The sequence below is a fragment of the Haliotis rubra genome, unplaced genomic scaffold, assembly GCF_003918875.1.
Source record: "Haliotis rubra isolate DU_JTF1 unplaced genomic scaffold, ASM391887v1 Scf283, whole genome shotgun sequence".
Taxonomy (NCBI): domain Eukaryota; kingdom Metazoa; phylum Mollusca; class Gastropoda; order Lepetellida; family Haliotidae; genus Haliotis; species Haliotis rubra.
This window is the reverse complement of record NW_025766925.1, coordinates 186,967-206,416: the sequence shown is the minus strand read 5'-3', so window position 1 is coordinate 206,416 and position 19,450 is coordinate 186,967. Positions and strand designations below refer to the sequence as shown.

The following is a 19,450-nucleotide window of genomic DNA, read 5'->3' as shown; positions in this document are numbered from 1 at the left end:
TTGTGTCATGACAGAGTTGTGGATGCAAGGGGCGAGTATAAAAATGGACGTATCCAGATGACGTTCCGTTACAGCCCCCAGAGACAAACTCTCATCATCGTCGTGCACAAATGCGTGTAAGTAGACCAGACTTCTTCCTCAGATGTCCTTTAATATACAAGTTCTTATTTAGCTGAACACATAAAATCATATTGAAGGACATGGTCATTTAAGATATTTATGAAACTGTGAATACACATGGTCTTTTCAGAAATAATGTTTGTTCAATAAAGTACAGATTCTAGTACTTTTTTGGTTGAGTACAGTCCAGGATTTGAACCCACACTCTCAGAGTCAGGCACCAAATCACCAGCACACAAAGGCAGCTACCCAACTCACCCAGCCACTGCGGCTTCCACAATAATTGAAGCCTGACAACTAACAGCCTGGATCACATGCTTTGTATGGTCTTCTGACATGTGGAAATTGGCAGATTTAACCTATGTAACCTTTGGGATTACACTTTCTCAGTTAGGTACAGATTCTGGTACTTTTAGGGGTTGAGTCCCATCCGATTTTCAAACCCACACTCTATAAGGTTCTCACCACTTGCTGACTTGAAATCACATCAAAGCACATTGTAGCATGGAGCTAAACTTATTGACTGAACAGTCACAAAATTAAGAAATACCTCTTGTTTTATTATTACAGAAACCTGCGACCTTTCGACAGCAACAACCTGTCTGACCCCTATGTGCGTATGTACCTTTTGCCTGAGAAATCCAGCTCCACGCGGAAAGACGCAGGTTATCAAAGACAACCTGAACCCTGTATTTGATGAGACGTGAGTTAACTGTGACATGTTCCTTATATGCATTCTTACTTCTGTCATATTTGGATATGATGATCTTACAAGATAACTTTAACATTTGGTCAGTTTTAATACAATGTACAACAAAACACACCCCTAAATAGAGCATCACACTTAAGTGTCACCCATGATCAAATGTCTCAATACAAATTGATGGAAGTACAAATATACAAGGCTTGCTGAGACAGATTGTACTTTATTCAGTAAGTACTTGATGTTTTTGAGCAGCTTGGAAGACACCAGGGCAGGAGTATATTTATCAACCATGATCATTCTTACAAATTTTTAAGGTTGTAATTACTGATGCATTCTCTTCCCACAGAGGTTACTTGTCATATCTTCCTACGAACCTCTGTTCTAATACGGCCATATTTCCCGGTTCTCGTAAAATCCCCTAGCGGCAAAAGATCGCAACACGAATTCTCTCCCTTCTTTCTATCCAATCAGAGCGCGTGTTACATTGACTTAGATTCAACTTGACTAATACAAGCAAATGTGGGGCCACAAATATCCCCCATCTGCCGGGGACTTGTGTTGATATTACACACAAGACGTTTAATGGCTAGCTTGTCCGTTGTCAACGAGGGCGATGGAGACGCCACTGATCCGCCATAACATGACTGAGTTCTGTCTAGAAGAAACGTTTGCGCATCGCGCAGGGGAATAGGTTTAGTTTTCTCGAAGCATACGGAAATTACCGAGGCCTTGCGAATGATCACTTTTGAAACAACGTCGCTGATTGCACAACTAAATCTGATTGCCTCCAATCACGAGTCTTGAACGCTCACACCATGAAAGGGCCGTATTAGAACAGAGGTTACGTAGGAAGATATGACAGGAGTAACCTCTGTGGGAAGAGAATGTTACTGATGCAGCTTTAGTTCTTTTTCACTTTGATTTGTTCAGTCAGCAGTATTCCACCTGTATTTGCATGTAACTATTCATAACTGGGCTAGACAAACTGATGCTTAATATTATGAGCAACCTCACACACTGATGGTATATGTTGAATACAAGGAAGCTGATCCTTTCCTTAAAAAGGAACCTTTTATAATATGGACCCATGAAGGTCCGGGCTAGAATATTGATCTTCAGTAACCCATGCCTAGCGTAAGAGGCAACTAATAGGATTGGGTGGTCAGGCTCTCTGGCTTGGTTGACACATGTCATCGGTTCCCAATTGCGCAGATCGATGCTCATGCTGTTGATCACTGGATTGTCTGGTCCAGACTCGATTATTTACAAACTGCCATCACATAGCGGGAATATTGTTGAGTGTGGTGTTAAACTAGACTCACTCACTCACTAATATGGGTCCTGAGTTTAACTCTTTAAAAACAGAGAAAGTTCAAGAATGTAAATAAGTTGATAGACAGTGCTTCCGCAACTGCATTACAACTGAGAACGAAAATTATTATACCTCGTTTTAGAGTAGTTTTATGTTAAGCCTGTGTCCCTTCAGATCTGAAACTTTTTCCATCATTATGGAAAGGTGCACACTGACCTGAAACTTTCACTCATTTGCTAGGAAACTGGTTTTCTGTTTTAGGTTTGAGTATCCAATTAGTCCGTCCGAGCTGCCAAAGAGGTCGCTGGAGGTCTGCGTGAAGAATGAAGTTGGGGTGTTCTCCTCCAGCAAGAAGATCATGGGCGTCGTCAACCTTGACCTTAACAACCTGGATACATCCAAGGCAATTACAGAGTGGTGAGTTACCTCCCTTTAACAAACTCTCCAATCTTGAAATACCAAACCTAATCTGGTTTGAGTGTGGATCTGTACTTAACATAATCAGGTCCGAGAGTGGATCTTGGCTAAAACTGTGTTTGACTTGATCTGGTACCAGTCAGGATCTTAGTTGGAGTATGGACAAAAGCAAGCTAAACTGCTGCTAGCCTACATATAATCTGAGCAGTACCTAATCTTGAGGAAGGCACCTTTTGTTTGGGTTCTAAATATCTCATTCATGAAGGCTCTTGTGTAGTCTCAGCTCAAGCTTCAGTGCATCCACCGCCATGTCAGGTGGTAGAGTACAGAAAGCAGAGTGCCTGTAGAGCAGAATGTCGGTGAGAATAGTAAGATTTATGGATGTCAATTCTTTATTGTGAATAACACGACATTTCGGAGTGTATGCTTGCTCCTTCCCACCAAAATAATATATAAGGTGACGCTTAGCATTAACGGGGTGATACAAGACTGGTCAGCTTGTAGTCAGTGTAATGTGTCTGAGACGGCCATCCATGTTAAACTGTGGCATGTTATCACCATAACACCAGCATAGCACACAAAAACACATGTATGATCATCCCTGTATAAGTGCAATAACCTTGAAACCCACTTCGCCTTACATCATCTAGCTGGGGCAGTGGGGTAGCCTAGTGGTTAAACCGTTCGCTCGTCAAGCTGAAGGCCCGGGTTCGATCCCCTACATGGGTAAAATGTGTGAAGCCCATTTCTGGTGTCACCCGCCGTGATATTGCTCAAAGCGACATAAAACCATTCTCACTCACTCACTCATCTTGCTCAGTGTTCTTTGGGAAGTTGGGTTGGTTACGAGGGACACTTCCACGGTTGTGATAATTGAGTTTAGTTTCGTCCCAGTGAAGTACTGTGTAGAGTGGAAAGCTTCTTTGCAATATCATCTTCATTGAGCTGTAGTATCCCTAACTAAGAATGTTGCCTAAGAACTGACTGTTTCTTCAAATGATTGGATAGTGATATGACAGAGTGTAAAGGATACTATGGCGAGTGTGTGATCATTATGCTAACTATATCACAGCAGGGGAAACCAGGAACATTGAACGTTTCACAGAATCGAACCCAGAGTTTCAATACAATAATTGAATGGCTTAATTGTGAGGCATAGTATTCCAGTAACACTGGACTTTATCAGTCCATGTTCACAAGATAATAGTGTTTTGATCCCTGTGCCTGTTTATCAGTGAATGATATTTTCCTCAATAAGTCTCTGTAAAGGATTAGTTTGCAGCAGATGTCAGGTGGCAGGATTGTGAAGTACCTACATCAGTTGAATCTGTAGTGGTAAACCATTAACAGTCCATGTTCACAAGGTAATAGTGTTTGATCCCTGTGTTTTCTTGTGTCTTCAGGTTTGACTTGCGCCCCGAGGACAACACAGAGAAGATTTCCCTGGTGGAGTCTGACGTGTGACTTTGCAATACAGTGAAGTAAGGTGCTGAGGTGACATTTCTTTACTTGGTTCACAGATCTGACTCACAATCAGGAGTAAATTCGATTGAGAGATCAAAAAGTCATTCAAAACAAAAAATGCGATGAAAACATAAAGTGACAAGAATCTTTAAACCAAGTGAGTAAATGGAAGTGCCTGTCTGAGTTGAATACTCAGTAGTGAACAGCGTGCTGCCATCAGTCTGTCCAGTACTGCTACTGCTTATAATACTCCACGACTCTAAGTGTCGGTAGTCTAGCTGCACAGGTCTTCTATGTGACCTGTTTATCAATGAATGGTATTTTCCTGAAGACTTTTGTGTAAAGGATTAGTATCGAGCAGATGGCAGGATTGTTATGTACCTGCATCAGTGAATCTGTGGTGTAGAACCATACATGCAGGTCAACAGCTGGTGACAGGTCGACCTGTTGGGATGTAACTGCTGTAGTAGGTATATGGTATTCAGTAGTGCTGCCATCTTGTATAATGTGCATAGAATGTTCACCATCATATTTCATCTGCAATTTAGATCTGTATGATGTTAGACTTTATGTCTATTTTTCTGTCATTGTCCATTTTCTATCATGCTGGGTGTCCAGTTAATAATTAACAAGTCAGCTCATGCATCTATCCACATTATCTATGATGTTACGTCCATGCTGGACCATCATGCTATATATATACTCACCTGTGTATCAATATCTGGTCCTCCATGTCAGCATAATCTGGTTTGTATTGTCCATCTTTTACGATTCTTGCTCCTCTTGATCTTCATCAGCATTATTTTTAACAAATTTAATTTTTACTCAATCAGGTTTCAGTGATTCTTTTTTTCAGCATGACCATCACATGGTTTAGAGGGTATTTGTGGCTGTGTATGGTTTAGAAATTCAGAGTTGTGTCCCTTTAGGCATGATCATGGGTTCAAATCCCTTGTTTACCATGGTTATTTGTCCAGGTTTGTCAGCACAATGCTAGGCTTGTTGATTTCATCAAGTCCTATCTGTCAGAGACCTACATTACTTTAGACTTCCTTCATCATGAGTAAAGCTGAAATACTGTTTGAAGCTGCAGTAAAATCCAACTCCCTCAATGGATTTGAGGTGTGCCAGAACACGAGGCCAATTGAGAACGTAGTGCTATGACTACCAAGTTTGGAGGCATGTTATTCTCAGAGGTCACAAGAACATGAGAGGTATGCATTCTCTTTATCTTCAGGGCTTGTGTTTCAGTAAACCTACAGTAATGACTGGATCCATGTTGAATGGATCCATATCGCCTGGATCCATATCGACCACCCAGCATTGACACTGCCTTGCAACTCATGGTGATTGACAGTCAGACTGAGCAGTTTAGCAAATCAATTTTTTAATTACAAATCAAGGGCGGTTAATTTGAAATCACAGGATGGATGGCGGGGCTAGTGTACGTTTAATGGGACCCCTTGAGATACAGAGAAAGGTGCTGGTGTTCTGTGTCGCTGCTAACCTAACTGTATATGACGTGGTTGTTAGTGTGCTCCTATCCCTATTGTGTTGTTCTTGTAATATGTAGGTTGTGATGATGTAGAGACTAGGCGTTCTGCAGCTGACATCACGTGGTGCATCCTTAATGTCTTTCATCCCGTAACATCAATGTTCCATCCTGTATGCTATATGTGCAAACTGTGCCATTGTCCATTCAGGTACTCTATATTTTCGATGAAATATACTTAATATGAATGTCTATAAACAAAACGTAACTCATAATATTTTTGCAAATACTGAAATATCATATGATATTTTCTGATAAATGATGGTTATGTGAATTGTGTTAATTCATTAATATGAAATATCTTAAGTGTCTAGAAGTTGTATAACTCAATGAATAAACTAATGATTGCATGTTGTGGAAAATTCCTGAGCCTACATGAAATTGTAGTTAAGATTTAATTATCCTGACTGCACTATTACATTGCTTGGTAAGGTAGTTCTTAAGTTTTTTTCAGCAGCTCATACTGCAAGGTTTGAGACTTGACAATTGTCTTACTTTTCAGGAATAAAGAGTCTATTTTACATTGTGAAACAATATAAAATGTAGTTTTCAAGTGATTTTGTAATGGATTTTTTGTTTTTTCCTAAATTATATCAGTATCTTTTAAGAAAAGTAGACACACATCATGTTTCTATTCCAATCCTACTGGTACAGGTTATCAGATACTATTTCTGTGATCTCATGCAACATATCATTGCTTAGCTGCGACACAACTGTGTAGTACTTAATGGTGATAAAATAACATAACTCACAGAAGGTGAGATTGTGCTATAACAGATGTTATTACCCAGTTTATTTATTAGCTATTGTCCATATACACCTGCTTGAGTAATGTATCATGTGTTGGTTTGCTGGATTGTTCATGCTGTTAGTGGTTATAGTGTTACAGTGACAGGGATAATTCTTTGTTGGGATATTGATCTGCCTAAAATGTCCAGTAGGTCCTTTTTCAAATGGAGTGCCCTGTGAAAACTTCATGAGACATTACCATAACTGATCAGTTGGTATACTTCCAGCATAAGAAAAGTTATTAAAATTAAGCAATGCTCGAGATTAAATGAAACTGACTTTTCATTCTTGGAATTCTCCCTGTCAGTTGTATTCATGAATATATTATGCTTGTCTGAGGATATTAGTATGCTGAACTGTTATCTTATTAGTTATATCTGTATGCACATGTTGTGGTGGCAAAAGCTGGTTTGTGTTCTTCATAGCCTGGGCTGTTTGTAATCATGATGAAATCGACAACTCGTCAGTTTTATGTCACATAGTGTATAATGTATTTGGGTCAAGTTCCAGTGTTAATGCTCAGCATAATGCAAGCTGTCTTGATTGGTTAATCATTTCCATACATGATTGCACGACATGTCAATTTGTTTAATACGTATGTACGAGTTACATTTATCGATATTTGAAAATACTCAATACGAATTACGAGCTTTAAATTAACAACCTTGTGAAAATAGTTTGGGCACTCTTTACAGAGTTTTATCCCCTAACTATAGCAGGATCAGGTGACTGGTTTCAAATCTGATCAGAATTCTTGTTGTGTCAGCACCATACCTGTATTATAAGCTATGTTAGAAACTTGTATCACCTGGTTACTTGGGGTTTGTTGTACATTACGCTGACATGCTGATGTTTGTTGGGTCCTTTAACCAAACTCATGCCCTCTGAATGTATGCATAGCAGCTTGGTCCATATTCAGGGTGTTACTATTTGGGAATTGTTTAGTCTAATGCTGCACTGACTGTGGTAATCTAGACATTCTTTTCCTCTTGTCTTTCATCTAGTTTTATTTATAGGTGCTATTCCTGTTTGAAGTAGATACATGCTGGTAAGAGCTGTACTCATAGTAGATTTCTTAATAGGGACTCTTTATCTGTGTTAGTTGATTTAATTTGCTAAAATCTTTTGTTATAAACTTATCATTTCGTAACTATGTATTAATTGTCAGGAAGAACAATTTTGACTAACTTTTCATTTTATATAATTTTTATTGTAGCTATATCTGTGAAAAACGTTTTGTTTTATTGCCACAGTCTGGTTGTGCCTTTTTGTTTTAACTTGTTAATACAGTCCAAATGTTGGTTCGTTTTCACCGACAACAGATTATGTAATTCATGTTTGTCATTTCAGTGTAGTTTTACAATTTTCGTCCTCAGACCAGTGACTCTGAATTAGCATGCAACGAAACCTTGTTAATCCTAATGCTTGTTAGTCTGGACAAGTTCAGTAGGAATCATACAATTCAGATTTGCATGGTCTAACTGTTTTCTGGATGGAATTATATCCCCAAAGCAGAGTCCTATAGTTGCCATATACTTGATGGTCAATTGTTGTGACAGAAATTGTAAACAGCTCTTGCACCTGTCCTGAAGGCACCTCAGAGGATCACTGTGTCCATGTAATCTGTCCTGTTGAGGATGTAGGGACAACCTAATAAAATACTCAATAATATATGTGTTGGAAGATGTTGTTACTTACACAAACTATATGTGGCAATATGGTAGCAGTATTGTTACATCACCGATGGATGGCCTTTGACAACATGTCAGGCTTCACAGATGCGTCTGACCTGCATCACTTCATGCTTTCCACACACATCAAACTCACATGCTGTTACATAACTGAATCCTGTTCACAACGACATTATGAAAAACAACAAATGTCCACGAATTCAGGACTCTCGATAAAGGACGGAGGAAGATGCTGTCACCAGTGCGCAATGGTTCTGGCTAGACCAGTCTAAGAACAGGATTGAGTGGAACGAAGGTATGACCAGACTGTGGCATCATGACCTGATCATTGCTTACTCTAGTTTGTTTGCTTTGAATCAGCCTCTTTACAGACAGCTGCCGAGATGGGGTATTTTGTGGCATAAGGCATCACTCTCCTCCCAATGTAGCTAAGCTACATAGCGTTCACTGACATGAACAGCGTTCATGTCAGTGAACGCTATGTATCTTAGCTACTCCCAATGTGGAGAACTGAAAAACGAACGAACTGGCCCTAGATTTTCCAAACGTTTGTAGACCTACAAACTTCTTATGTGATTCCAAATATATCATAGGTATCTTCATGAATCACTATGAAATAGTGAACATATGTGTTTGCTAAAAGGTGAACAGCATAAACTCGGATTAGCTCACCTGAAAGGGATGAAGTTCGAGATGAAATCTTGATAATTGAATACATGTATATACTGTTACCATCAGGTCCGTCTTTCTCATATAAAACAAGAAGTCTAAGAAATGTTTTATCGTGAAAACAAATAGGTATTTTCTATTTTGTAAGGTTTTATTTAAAAAAGAAATGTTACAACAAAGATGAAGTGTTTTTAAATGAATTATGTGAAACAAAACTGATATCGGATCAGTAGAATAGTATGCTAGTAAGATTTGTAACCACTGCATATGAAAACCGCTCTTAATAAACAAGAAAACAATCAACTGATTGACTTTGCAAAATGTCAGAACCAGAACGTAATCTTAGAGAATGTTTAGTACTCATTATTGATGTAATACTATACTGTAATAGATGTAACACTATACTGTAATAGATGTAATTAATAGATGTAACATTATACTGATTACAGGTAGATAAACGATTAGACGCCCTTAACGCTACATAACACAACACTGACAACCCAAACAGTATATCGATATTAGGCAATTACGGGGCTGGCCATTTCATATTCTGTGAAGGGGATTATATTTTGAAAAACTTACCGTTCCCGAAAATCCTGGAAAACAACAGCTTTCCTATATTATTTAATTGACCATTTAATTTTGCTTAGGACCGGGCTTTGATAGAAAAGGTACATAAAAATATTCTGTTGCAAACAAAAGTCCTATCGGCTGCATGCCCCGACCCCGATCCCCAGAATATTGAATGGTCTATCCCATACAATGGATAAAATGATGACTGTCAACAAATACCTCGACAAAGAAATAAAAATAACAAAATATCTGGTTTGTATTCGTATTTTACAAGTCAACAAAGAACTAAACCAGATAATTTTCTCCGTATAGACATATCTATATATGTAATATTTTTAAAAAAACACAATTCCAAAATTTATTAACTACCTGAAAACCTTAAAATTCATCTTCCCTGCAGAATAATGTATTTCAGTGATATGGATAATTTAGCAAAAAAGGTTTCCTTTCATCCCATGTCACAATTTTTGACTATGTTCAGCCAACCTATAGAAGCTTGTTATACGTATCAATTTATTTTACTTGTATTTGCCTTTGTTACTATAAGGTGTTTGTAACTATGTAACTGTAGGAATGAAGTTTTAAAAAATGACGACTGTCTAAGCTATCAAGACTACATTTATAAAATATAATTGCTCCTCTATAACCATATATGAACAACATTGTATATGAAAACGCATATTGTCTATTTATAAATAAGATGTAAACATATAGAATATTCTGATTGCATTAACCGAAACTATTCGGAATATTAAACATAACAAAATAATACTATAGATGTCCAAGTATCTGCTTCATGTGAGAGTTATGTAGCATGTGCAATGACAGATATTTGATAACTAGAACAACAACAATATACAATAGGTGTATGCATCAATTTGACAAATGATACGTGATGATAACAGCATTCACTGATCCGATGTTTGGAAATATCATTTTTGGTATGAATGAGTACACACCTGTTTTGTTTTAGTGGTGATAAAATTATGGATGTGTTGTTTGCATCTTGATAAATGTATTGATCAACTTATAAAACAGGGATCAACTCTTGATAAATCTACTGATCAACTTACAACACAGGGATCAACTCTTGATAAATGTATTGATCAACTTACAAACCAGAGATCAACTCTTGATAAATGTATTGATCAACTTACAAACCAGAGATCACTTCTTGATAAATGTATTGATCAAATTTCAAACCAGAGATCAACTCTTGATAAATGTATTGATCAACTTACAAACCAGAGATCACTTCTTGAAAAATGTATTGATCAAATTTCAAACCAGGGATCAACTTTTGATAAATGTATTGACCAACCTACAAACCAGAGATCAATTCTTGATAAATGTATTGATCAACCTACAAACCAGAGATCACTTCTTGATAAATGTATTGATCAAATTTCAAACCAGGGATCAACTTTTGATAAATGTATTGACCAACTTACAAACCAGAGATCAACTCTTGATAAATGTATTGATCAAATTGCAAAACAGAGATTAGCTGGAGGAACAAATCAAGCGTTAAAGTGTGAACCATGCTTGCACATATTTCCAATACCTCCTCTTCATCTGCGTAGAATGTTATTTCCATCCGTTATCACCATTACACACAATACACGTGAGTAAAAGATCAAACCGGGACCCACATCTCGTTCTTACACTACATGTTCTCCAAAGCAAAGTTAACTTCAGAAACCTAAACTCACCAAACTGTAAAAACACGTCCAGATCAACTACAATAAGCAAACAATGATATAACAAAAAGATAATGTATGTTCCACCTAGCTATAAAACTACCACGAATAAACAAGTCAAATGGGAAATATATATTCACCATATATAACAAAAAGTGAATATACTTTTCCCCTTGCGATGTAACTACCATGAATAAACGAGTAAAATGGAAAATGTATGTTCACCATACGTAACAAAAGGTGCAGCTACTTTCCCCCTAGCTATGTAACTTACATGGACAGGTGAGTCAGATGGGAAATGTATGTTCACCAAATATTATATTACAAACAGTGCAGATACTTTTACCCTAGGTATGAAACTGCCACGAATAAGCGAGTCAAATGGGAAATGTATGTTCACCATATATGATATAACAAAAAGTGAACATTCTTTCCCCCTGGCTATAAAACTACCATTAATAAGCGAGTCAAATGGGAATGTATATTCACCATCTACAACAAAAAGTGAAGATACTTTTCCCCTTGCGATGTAACTGCGATGGATAAGCGAGACAAGTGGGGAATCTATAATCGCCATATATGATACATGTATAACAACAGATGCATTTACTCTCCATAGCTGATTAACGACAATGGACACGCGGGTCATGTGGAAAGTTTACATTCATCATACGTGATATAACGAAAGGTCTAATACTTACATAGCAAACTGTATATAACCACCAGGAACAAATGAGACATAGGGAAGGTTTGTATTTACCATATATAATACAGTTAAAGGATCCTACGATCAAAGCATGTTTACCTGTCCCATTGTCACGCGGCAACAATAAGGGGTGACCAAGAACGATCCTAGTACCTTCAGTAGACCAAACGTCAACGTTATGACTCATATCTATACATTTAAAAGCCAAATGGCTCTTAATCTATGAATTCACTATAGTCTATTAGATGTAGTTAATCGCTGAATCGACTTAACTTTTAAAGTAACTTTGTAAGCAGCTTTCAAAGGTGTCGTCGAACATAAATGTGTGCTAACACAAATATTTATGATAGCCATAACCCAGTCATTAAAGCGTCACGACGAAGGTCCGAGGTCGATTCAATTCAAATGTGCCAATGCCACTTCTGGGAATCGCTCAGCGCTGTTAATCTGTTTGTTTACCTATGTCCTTTATCAACAAATATTGATACACACATCACTGTTGCAAAAATGACCCATAATGTTTCATGAATGAAGATGGATGTTTTTAGGACTTCAGTCCTGCCCAACAACGAAGCACGTGTGCTATATGTGGTCTGACCTTAGGCAAGTGTGATTGTTCAAAATTCCCCCTGTTCACCCAGCAGAAAATGAGTACCCGAAAGGATAAGTCATGTGACTATTAACCCTCTAGCGCCTCACAGGCCGTTAGGGTTTTCCGTGGTAAAAATAATCAGATTGTGTGTTAGCGCTTTGAGCATGCGTCTAGTACATGGAAAAGGCCCATTATAAATCCACAATTATTATTATATTGTACACTGTTCATGTCCACATCGGCTTGAACCCTTTTGACTCAGCGATTCGTATCCGAGAGTGATCAGTTCCTGTGCATGTTATAGAATAAAGAAATAATCATTTACAAAAACAAATCTTCTGTTGGTTCATCCATTATTACTGGTTCAGTTTGTAGGCGATCAGTGATATCACGGGTTGAGTCAATCCATTATTGAGCGAGACGCTGACTTGCATTTGAGATCCTTGTATGACATGTAGTAGTCAGTGAGTTAAGGCCATTGAACATTATTCTTCAGAGTGGCACAAGGCACGTTCTGGTGATGTAGCTTTCTGAATCGAATGATATATGTACATGCATGTAATGTTCTCAAATATGTTATAGCACTGAATGTTTATTGATATGTACATTGGTATTCGGTTTGCACCCAATGTTTATTTCCAAGTGGCCAGATGTCCAGCTTCTATATAAGCCTGAAGTATTCATGTCCCGTTTAGGCTATCTCACATTCAACAGGCCTGGATGGGGGAACATGGAGGCGTTTCCGGGCAGGCAAAATCCTGAACAGGTGACCGATCGGTTTCTGTAAGAAATAAAGCATATATTTATACCAACAGATATATAGGTCTGATGGGCCATGAAGGATTATCTGGGCGATTGTGTTAATGGTAGAGGTAGGCAGTATTTCACGCGTTCCTGTAAATGATCTGAACCCGTTCATCCAATGTTTTAAGCACGTACAACGTACACGTCATCAGGACACGACGACATTCGATCAAAGAAGTCATCATATTGTCTCTCGCTTTCTATGCACTATAGTAAGGGTAATAATGGGGTTAATATCTTCAGTATTTACAGATTATATTATATTATTAGTTTCGAACAGGTTTGTACGATTCGAGTGTCGGATTCTTGTCAAAAGTAATTTAAAGTTTCTTAAAATTCATTGCACAATCATGAAGTATCCCATCACTACTCGCACTTTAAAACGTACTAGGTAAAATAAGAGTGACTGGAGCAAGAGGTATTTGAGAAACTCAGTCTCAATCTATCAGTGGGAAGGGTGCCATAATCACACAGCTTATAATTTCCTAATTAACAAATCGGGAATTCAGTAGTTCATTTCTTTATGGAAAAACGGTTGGTTCGAAAGGAAGTCCAATGTATTTTGGTATCCTTCGGGAAATGGAATTAACCTGACCCTCGTTAAAAACAGTATGTAACCCGGTTTTATAATAACCTCAATAAATTCCAAACCTCTCTTGACGAGAAAGCACCATACACGACCGCCACAGTCAGTCTCGGGTGACCAGTTCCCCTCACAGACCACGTGTTTTACACGTGCAGGAAGTGTTTTGTGCTGTGACATGTGTTTGTGGAAGGTATTAGCGACCATCACCCGCGAGCACAGCTTGTGCTTCCTGAAAGCAACAGAACACACAACACATCTGTTTGAAGGATTTAAATATACAGTACTTATTGTGAAATTCATTGTAACCTTCGGACATTCATTGTAACCTTCCGACATAGGTGGATCATGTCAATAATTAAATGCAATAATAAGCAATAATACTACAATTGTCAACGACAATAGTGAACATGTTGGACTTAGAATGTTGAGACATTAGAAGGATCCCCTTCATACGACTTTCATACACTGACATCAAGACTCTATGAAGCTACAGAGTATATGCCCAACGTAGGATATTCACCATGACAATGCATGCAAGCGGGATATCCCGTAATGCCATTCCTTAACGCTATGACCGAAATAGTCTTCCTGTCATGCTTAACCGGAACCTTCTCAATGGTGAGTTATATCATAAGGCTAGTGATAATGCTGACCAACAGTTACAACTGTCAATATACTTACAACTGTAACATCTTCTTTAAGCAATGGCGTAATTACCATTTAGACAAAAAGACAGTTCCATACACATAACATGGCAAGAGCAGTGATCGCTTTACTTGCAAGCGAAACTATTCTTTTGCCTGAGACATCACATTTGTTTACGGTCTATCTGCCCTGTCATTATCATACTAAAAGCAGTAAGATGTACCACACAGAGACAAAACGAAAAATAAAAATATATTGGCTAAAGGCAACTGCTTTTAATGCGGACATAGACCTCATGCCGCAGTGATTGTAAAATCAGATATGGAAGCAACTTCTAGCTCTGAAGAACCCTACCTTTGTGCAAGGACTTGAGAAGCTTCCCCATTGACAAACTCGGAGTATCGGCATCTTTGACCAAGCCTTTGATACAGATAACAATTATCCCAATAACTTGTGTGGAGCCCCATTACCAATTCTGACTTGAGCTGCGACTCATGGATGCATGCTTGTAAACACAGACAGTAGTACCTGACCTTTCAGGTGTCTTTGCATATAAAATACCCTGTTGGATACCATCTCCATCCTTTGACTTAAGCCTGCCGAAAACTAGTAATAAAACGATAAAGTTCAAATACTACCGTAAACACATGTTGCGGTAGTAATTAAGACTCCCAGACTTATTTTTCATAGAAAATTGATACATCTGTGGTGTGTTTGAAGAATATGACTACTGTCTATATCCAATTCTAAAGACCTTAGTATTATTGTGTCTCTCACCTGACAGTCTTGCATAGGTCTGGCGATGAAGAAACAAGCAGTGTGCAGCCCGACCTCTCCAGGCGTGAAGCCACCTCTAGCATCAGAGTAGTGGAACCTGTGCCCGACTCAGCTCCCACGATCACCACATTCTTATCGATATTTTCTGACAGCGCAACAAACTGTTCCTGGGTCAGGAACCACGTCTGGGTCACACCAGTGTTCTCAGAACTCAGTATCTGGACCACCTTTGTGGAGGATGCCACGGCAGCAAACGCCTTGGTAATACTGGCGTATTTCACATCCGACATTGACAGAGACTCTGGGATACAGAAACAAGACGATTCTTTATCAATGCTCACATATGCTTTACTGAACTTTTCTGATGATGACATATCATCAGCTGTGAGAACGCCATGTAAAGCATTAAAGTTTTCATTTGTGAATTTACGCACAGCTCTGATTAGAGCTTTGGCGACATAAAGGTTGTATTTGGAGATGGCGTTTGTTTTCTTGGCATCTCCTTTAACGACAGTCAACACCATCGGAGCGCCGTTGGTCGGGATGACGCATGCGTCAAACATGACCTCATGAGGCTGTTTCATTCGAACGTCGAGGTCAAGCGACACCCCGAGTGAAAGAGCCAGGTAAACCAATCCTGCCTTTCCAGAGGGAAACGTCTCTGCTATTCTGTCCTCTAAATTAGTCTGAACTTTGGACAGATCTGCCATGTACGGAGGGTAAACATGCATCCGAAGCTTATCTGAAATTAGATAATATAATTTGGTTAACAATTGTATATTCTTGAAACCGATCATTTCAAATAAACATGGTAAGTACATACAAAACCAAGTGAAACGTTTTTGTCGGAGGTAGCCTGCTAATAATCCTTTGGCTGTGACTACGTAATTTGGGATTGTAACAGAAATATTCTCGCCTTGATATACCTACCTTTTTGTAAGCAGGCCATGGATGTCATTTAGAGCGTTGCCCAGTTGCTTCAATGGTCTAGTGAATACGTCACCACTTGGAAGCTTGACCTCGTTGACGACGCGCCTCTTCAGGTTTTCTTCATTTATATGCAGTCATTAAAAACGCCTTTTATGGATTTATCGAGTTCTGGTCTATAGTATGACGCATTTTCGATAATGCAATATCTGCCCACTGGGTAAATGTCCACTTATATGAACACTACAACAACGGATTAGATTCTAATATTGTCTCACATTTTACAAGAAGGTTTAGTTTATCATGATGTTATCATGCCATTAATTAAATTAGAATTGGAAGAAACCATTACTTTATCAAAAAGGTGATAACTGACCTTTCAAAGAAATTATTCTTTTATGGCGGCGTCTTGGTTTTGAAATGTATCCGTTCTGGACGTTCATTGCCTGGAAGATAAACCCACATGTATATTGAAAACAGTATGGCTTTCTTAATTATTCTGTAAGAAAATTAGGTGATAAACAGAATCTGATAATATGGTGATTATATCACTACCAAAAATAAAACAACATGTATGGGAATATATTTTGGGCAGACAACACCATAGAAAGAGAAGACAATTGAATGCGACATTGTAATTTAGTTAAAGTTTATACGACAACGTAGCCAATACTGCCATTGTCTCGGAGCCCTTCTTGTTTATACCACATTCATACCATATTTTATGTCACAGGTGACTTTGGCTATGTTGGTACTAAGATTTGTGACAGACAGAGTTGGATATTGTCATTTAAATCTCACAGAAATCGATCATTTTCGAAATCCACACTGGAAGGTAGTTCTACGTCAAAGTCATTTAAGCAAGTACACGGTGGTCTAAACAGACTGAGACTTGTAAATCGGTGGACGATGGCATGCTAATAATAAACCGTGTCACCTATAACAATGGTGCCGGAGACATGCTACCGCCACACAATACATAATTGTATGAATGATGTATAAGATACCACTGAGAAACATTTGCATGTCCCCTTACCTTTCGCTGTCCCATTGCTTGTTATCGGAACTGCTGGAGTTAGCCTTGTGGTGTGTGAAAGTGTTAAACCATTCACAAAATGGAATGCGGGTTAATTCCTCTTCCTTGATCGCAAATGACTTTGGTCCCTGTGCGTCATAGAAGACTAACCCTCTACGGCACCTACGGCTACTTCGACAACGTACTTGTCGTTCGACTTGCGATGATTTGAAATGTCGACGAAGTCACGTGCGTCAATATTCAATTTCTTCCCATCGTACGAACAACAAAAGATATCTGACTGTACTCTTCTTAACAGGTATTGTGTGAGTGCTTCTAAGTTTATTCGTGACAAACGTAAACCATGGTCAACAAGGTGTACGGAAACATAAGGATATCTTCCGTATGCACGATCCCTTTCTGCTATTCCAAAGAAATATGAGCCACCTCGGTCTAGTTTAGAAAATGAAGTGATGTATTCCGGAAGTCTTAGATCTTCCCAGATATACTTCCCAAGAGCAGGAATGTCTTTCAGTAGAGATCTCAGCTTCTCCTCTTCCCCGTCTGCGCCTTGAAGGCCTTGTGTTGTATGTTCCTGGATTCGTGTAGAGATAGGTATTTCCTTCTGCGTCCACGTACCCGCGGTGTCTTGTGTCTGAACGTTTTACGAGTGCTCAGAAATTCCTGGATATTACACGCTAGGGCGTCCTCGACCTTGAAGTCAAATGGGATCTTAGTCATAAAGTTAACAGTCACGGCGCTTTGCCTCTTTGGCCTAACGGTTATGCTGATGAAATCATAATAATTTTCCAATTCTTGCTTGACGTCCAGCCACTGTTTAGAGAAACAGTCAGTAAAGACATCTCCTTCTAAATTAGGAAAACAATGACATTAAGTAAAGATATAATAACATCGAAATAATGTTTCTGAAATTACTTGGGTAGGGTTTGGTATGGTGCATGTGAATGCGTTCCTCCGTCTATTCTCACATGTATCGAGTCACTGTTGAACACCTGTATGACTTAAGCAAAGAAGAATTAATATACATTTACAACCTCTTGCATTCTGAAATAAATACCCGTGTCCATATCGTACGCCCGCAAGTAAACAGTATGTCTGGAGAGTACACAGGCCCTGGGGTGGGGGGCTGGGGCTGTGTGTGTGTGCGTGTAGGGGGGGGGGGGGCGGCATATGTACACTACTTGCTAACTATCCAGCTATGCATGACAAAAGCATGACGTCTTGCTATTCCTGAACATGATCGATCCGTACTTCAGTCATTGGGCATGTCTTTCATGTCAGTATCAATGCACGATAGGAGCTCTTGTCAAGGACTTCCTGATACCGGTATTGTTCTTTCTGACCAAAACGTGTAATGAAAGTACGTTTCTTCGTAAATTGTACGTTTCTGTGTATTGTATATGATAGGGGATACACCTACATTTACTAGTTATGTAGTGTGTCTTGCGTGTACAGAACAGAATACACGTGGGAACACAGAATATAGACCGGGTAATACAGAACACACATCAGAGAACAGAATACACGTGGGAACAGAGAATGTTGACCGGGGGATACAGTGTGAGTGAGTGAGTTTAGTTTTACGCCGTACTCAGCAATATTCTAGCTATAATGGCGTCGGTCTGTAAATAATCGAGTCAGGACCAGACAATCCAGTGATCAACCACATGAGCATCGACATGTGTCAACCAAGTCATCGAGCCTGACCACCCGATCCCGTTAGTCGCCTCTTGCGTAAAACTAGACTCACTCACTCACTAATATGGGTCCTGAGTTTAACTCTTTAGAAACAGAGAAAGTTCAAGAATATTGCTTTTTCTAGAAACAAGAATATATGTCCTAGGGTATGTGGGTACCTTTAAACATACTTTACTGTGTCTGAAATAAAACAATATTTGAATTCGGCCGCCATCTCCCCTTACAGAGGTCCATTCACAACTCTTTATGATAAGATTTCATTATAAAAATGAAACATCAAGTGGAGCAAGTTTTATTTCACTCTTTAGCCATCCTTAGTGACATATTTAACCAAAATAAGACATGATATTAAAATCAATAATGGTTCAGTATCTTACAGTATAAACTGCAGACACATTGTATAATAACGCTCCCTTTATCTTCTGTTGATATAGCCCAGCTACAATACTACATTTCTTGGTTGTATTTCTAATACAAAGAACCAGGATACAAGAACTTGTAACAAACTTCTGTAAAGCTAAAAACATTACCGGTGTGCATATATAACCTCTTATGGTATTGTTATGAACTGAATAAAGGAAATGTTTTGAAAATGATACACCCTGTATCCACAACAATTTAACCACCGATAGAGTTATAATGTGGTTGGTTCTATGCAACTGTTATGAAGCATAAATGTGGTCTGA

At 38.7% G+C, this 19,450-nt stretch overlaps 2 protein-coding genes and 1 long non-coding RNA gene across 5 annotated transcripts in view; 1 reads left to right on the top strand and 2 right to left on the bottom strand.

Moving 5' to 3' along the window:
- LOC124281350 (extended synaptotagmin-2-like) overlaps nucleotides 1–4,130 on the top strand; it is a 33,366-nt gene extending 29,236 nt beyond the window's left edge. The window contains 5 exon segments of the mRNA XM_046717384.1: nucleotides 15–116; nucleotides 691–769; nucleotides 771–823; nucleotides 2,400–2,555; nucleotides 3,959–4,130. Coding sequence (XP_046573340.1) covers nucleotides 15–116; nucleotides 691–769; nucleotides 771–823; nucleotides 2,400–2,555; nucleotides 3,959–4,019 — 451 coding nt within the window. The 3' untranslated portion in view covers nucleotides 4,020–4,130.
- Nucleotides 4,131–7,662: 3,532 nt separating this feature from the next.
- Nucleotides 7,663–9,108, bottom strand: LOC124281363. Its single transcript, XR_006899908.1, has 2 exons — nucleotides 8,547–9,108; nucleotides 7,663–8,467 (listed from the first exon to the last, which is right to left on the bottom strand). It is a non-coding gene; the product is annotated as an uncharacterized LOC124281363 (long non-coding RNA).
- Nucleotides 9,109–9,907: 799 nt separating this feature from the next.
- On the bottom strand, nucleotides 9,908–17,906 carry LOC124281362. Of its 3 annotated transcripts, XM_046717400.1 has the most exons (7): nucleotides 17,067–17,906; nucleotides 16,407–16,476; nucleotides 16,037–16,151; nucleotides 15,534–15,847; nucleotides 15,104–15,404; nucleotides 13,730–13,910; nucleotides 9,908–13,072 (listed from the first exon to the last, which is right to left on the bottom strand). In XM_046717400.1, exons 1-7 carry the CDS (start codon nucleotides 17,079–17,081, stop codon nucleotides 12,983–12,985), a joined length of 1,086 nt encoding a protein of 361 aa, XP_046573356.1. In that variant the 5' UTR covers nucleotides 17,082–17,906; the 3' UTR covers nucleotides 9,908–12,982. The 3 variants fall into 3 exon arrangements, with proteins under 3 accessions (XP_046573356.1, XP_046573354.1, XP_046573355.1); XM_046717398.1 differs by having other exon boundaries at nucleotides 15,104–15,847; XM_046717399.1 differs by having other exon boundaries at nucleotides 13,747–13,910; nucleotides 15,104–15,847.
- Between the last annotated feature and the right edge of the window lie 1,544 nt (nucleotides 17,907–19,450).

What these genes read in the sequence shown, in the direction of transcription:
- LOC124281362 (XM_046717398.1), bottom strand. An exon ending in ATCCATGGCCTGCTTACAAA is followed by an intron (nt 15,848 to 16,036) that starts AAGGTAGGTATA and finishes TTATCTAATTTC; the next exon opens with AGATAAGCTTCGGATGCATG. An exon ending in GACCTATGCAAGACTGTCAG is followed by an intron (nt 13,911 to 15,103) that starts GTGAGAGACACA and finishes TGTTGCTTTCAG; the next exon opens with GAAGCACAAGCTGTGCTCGC.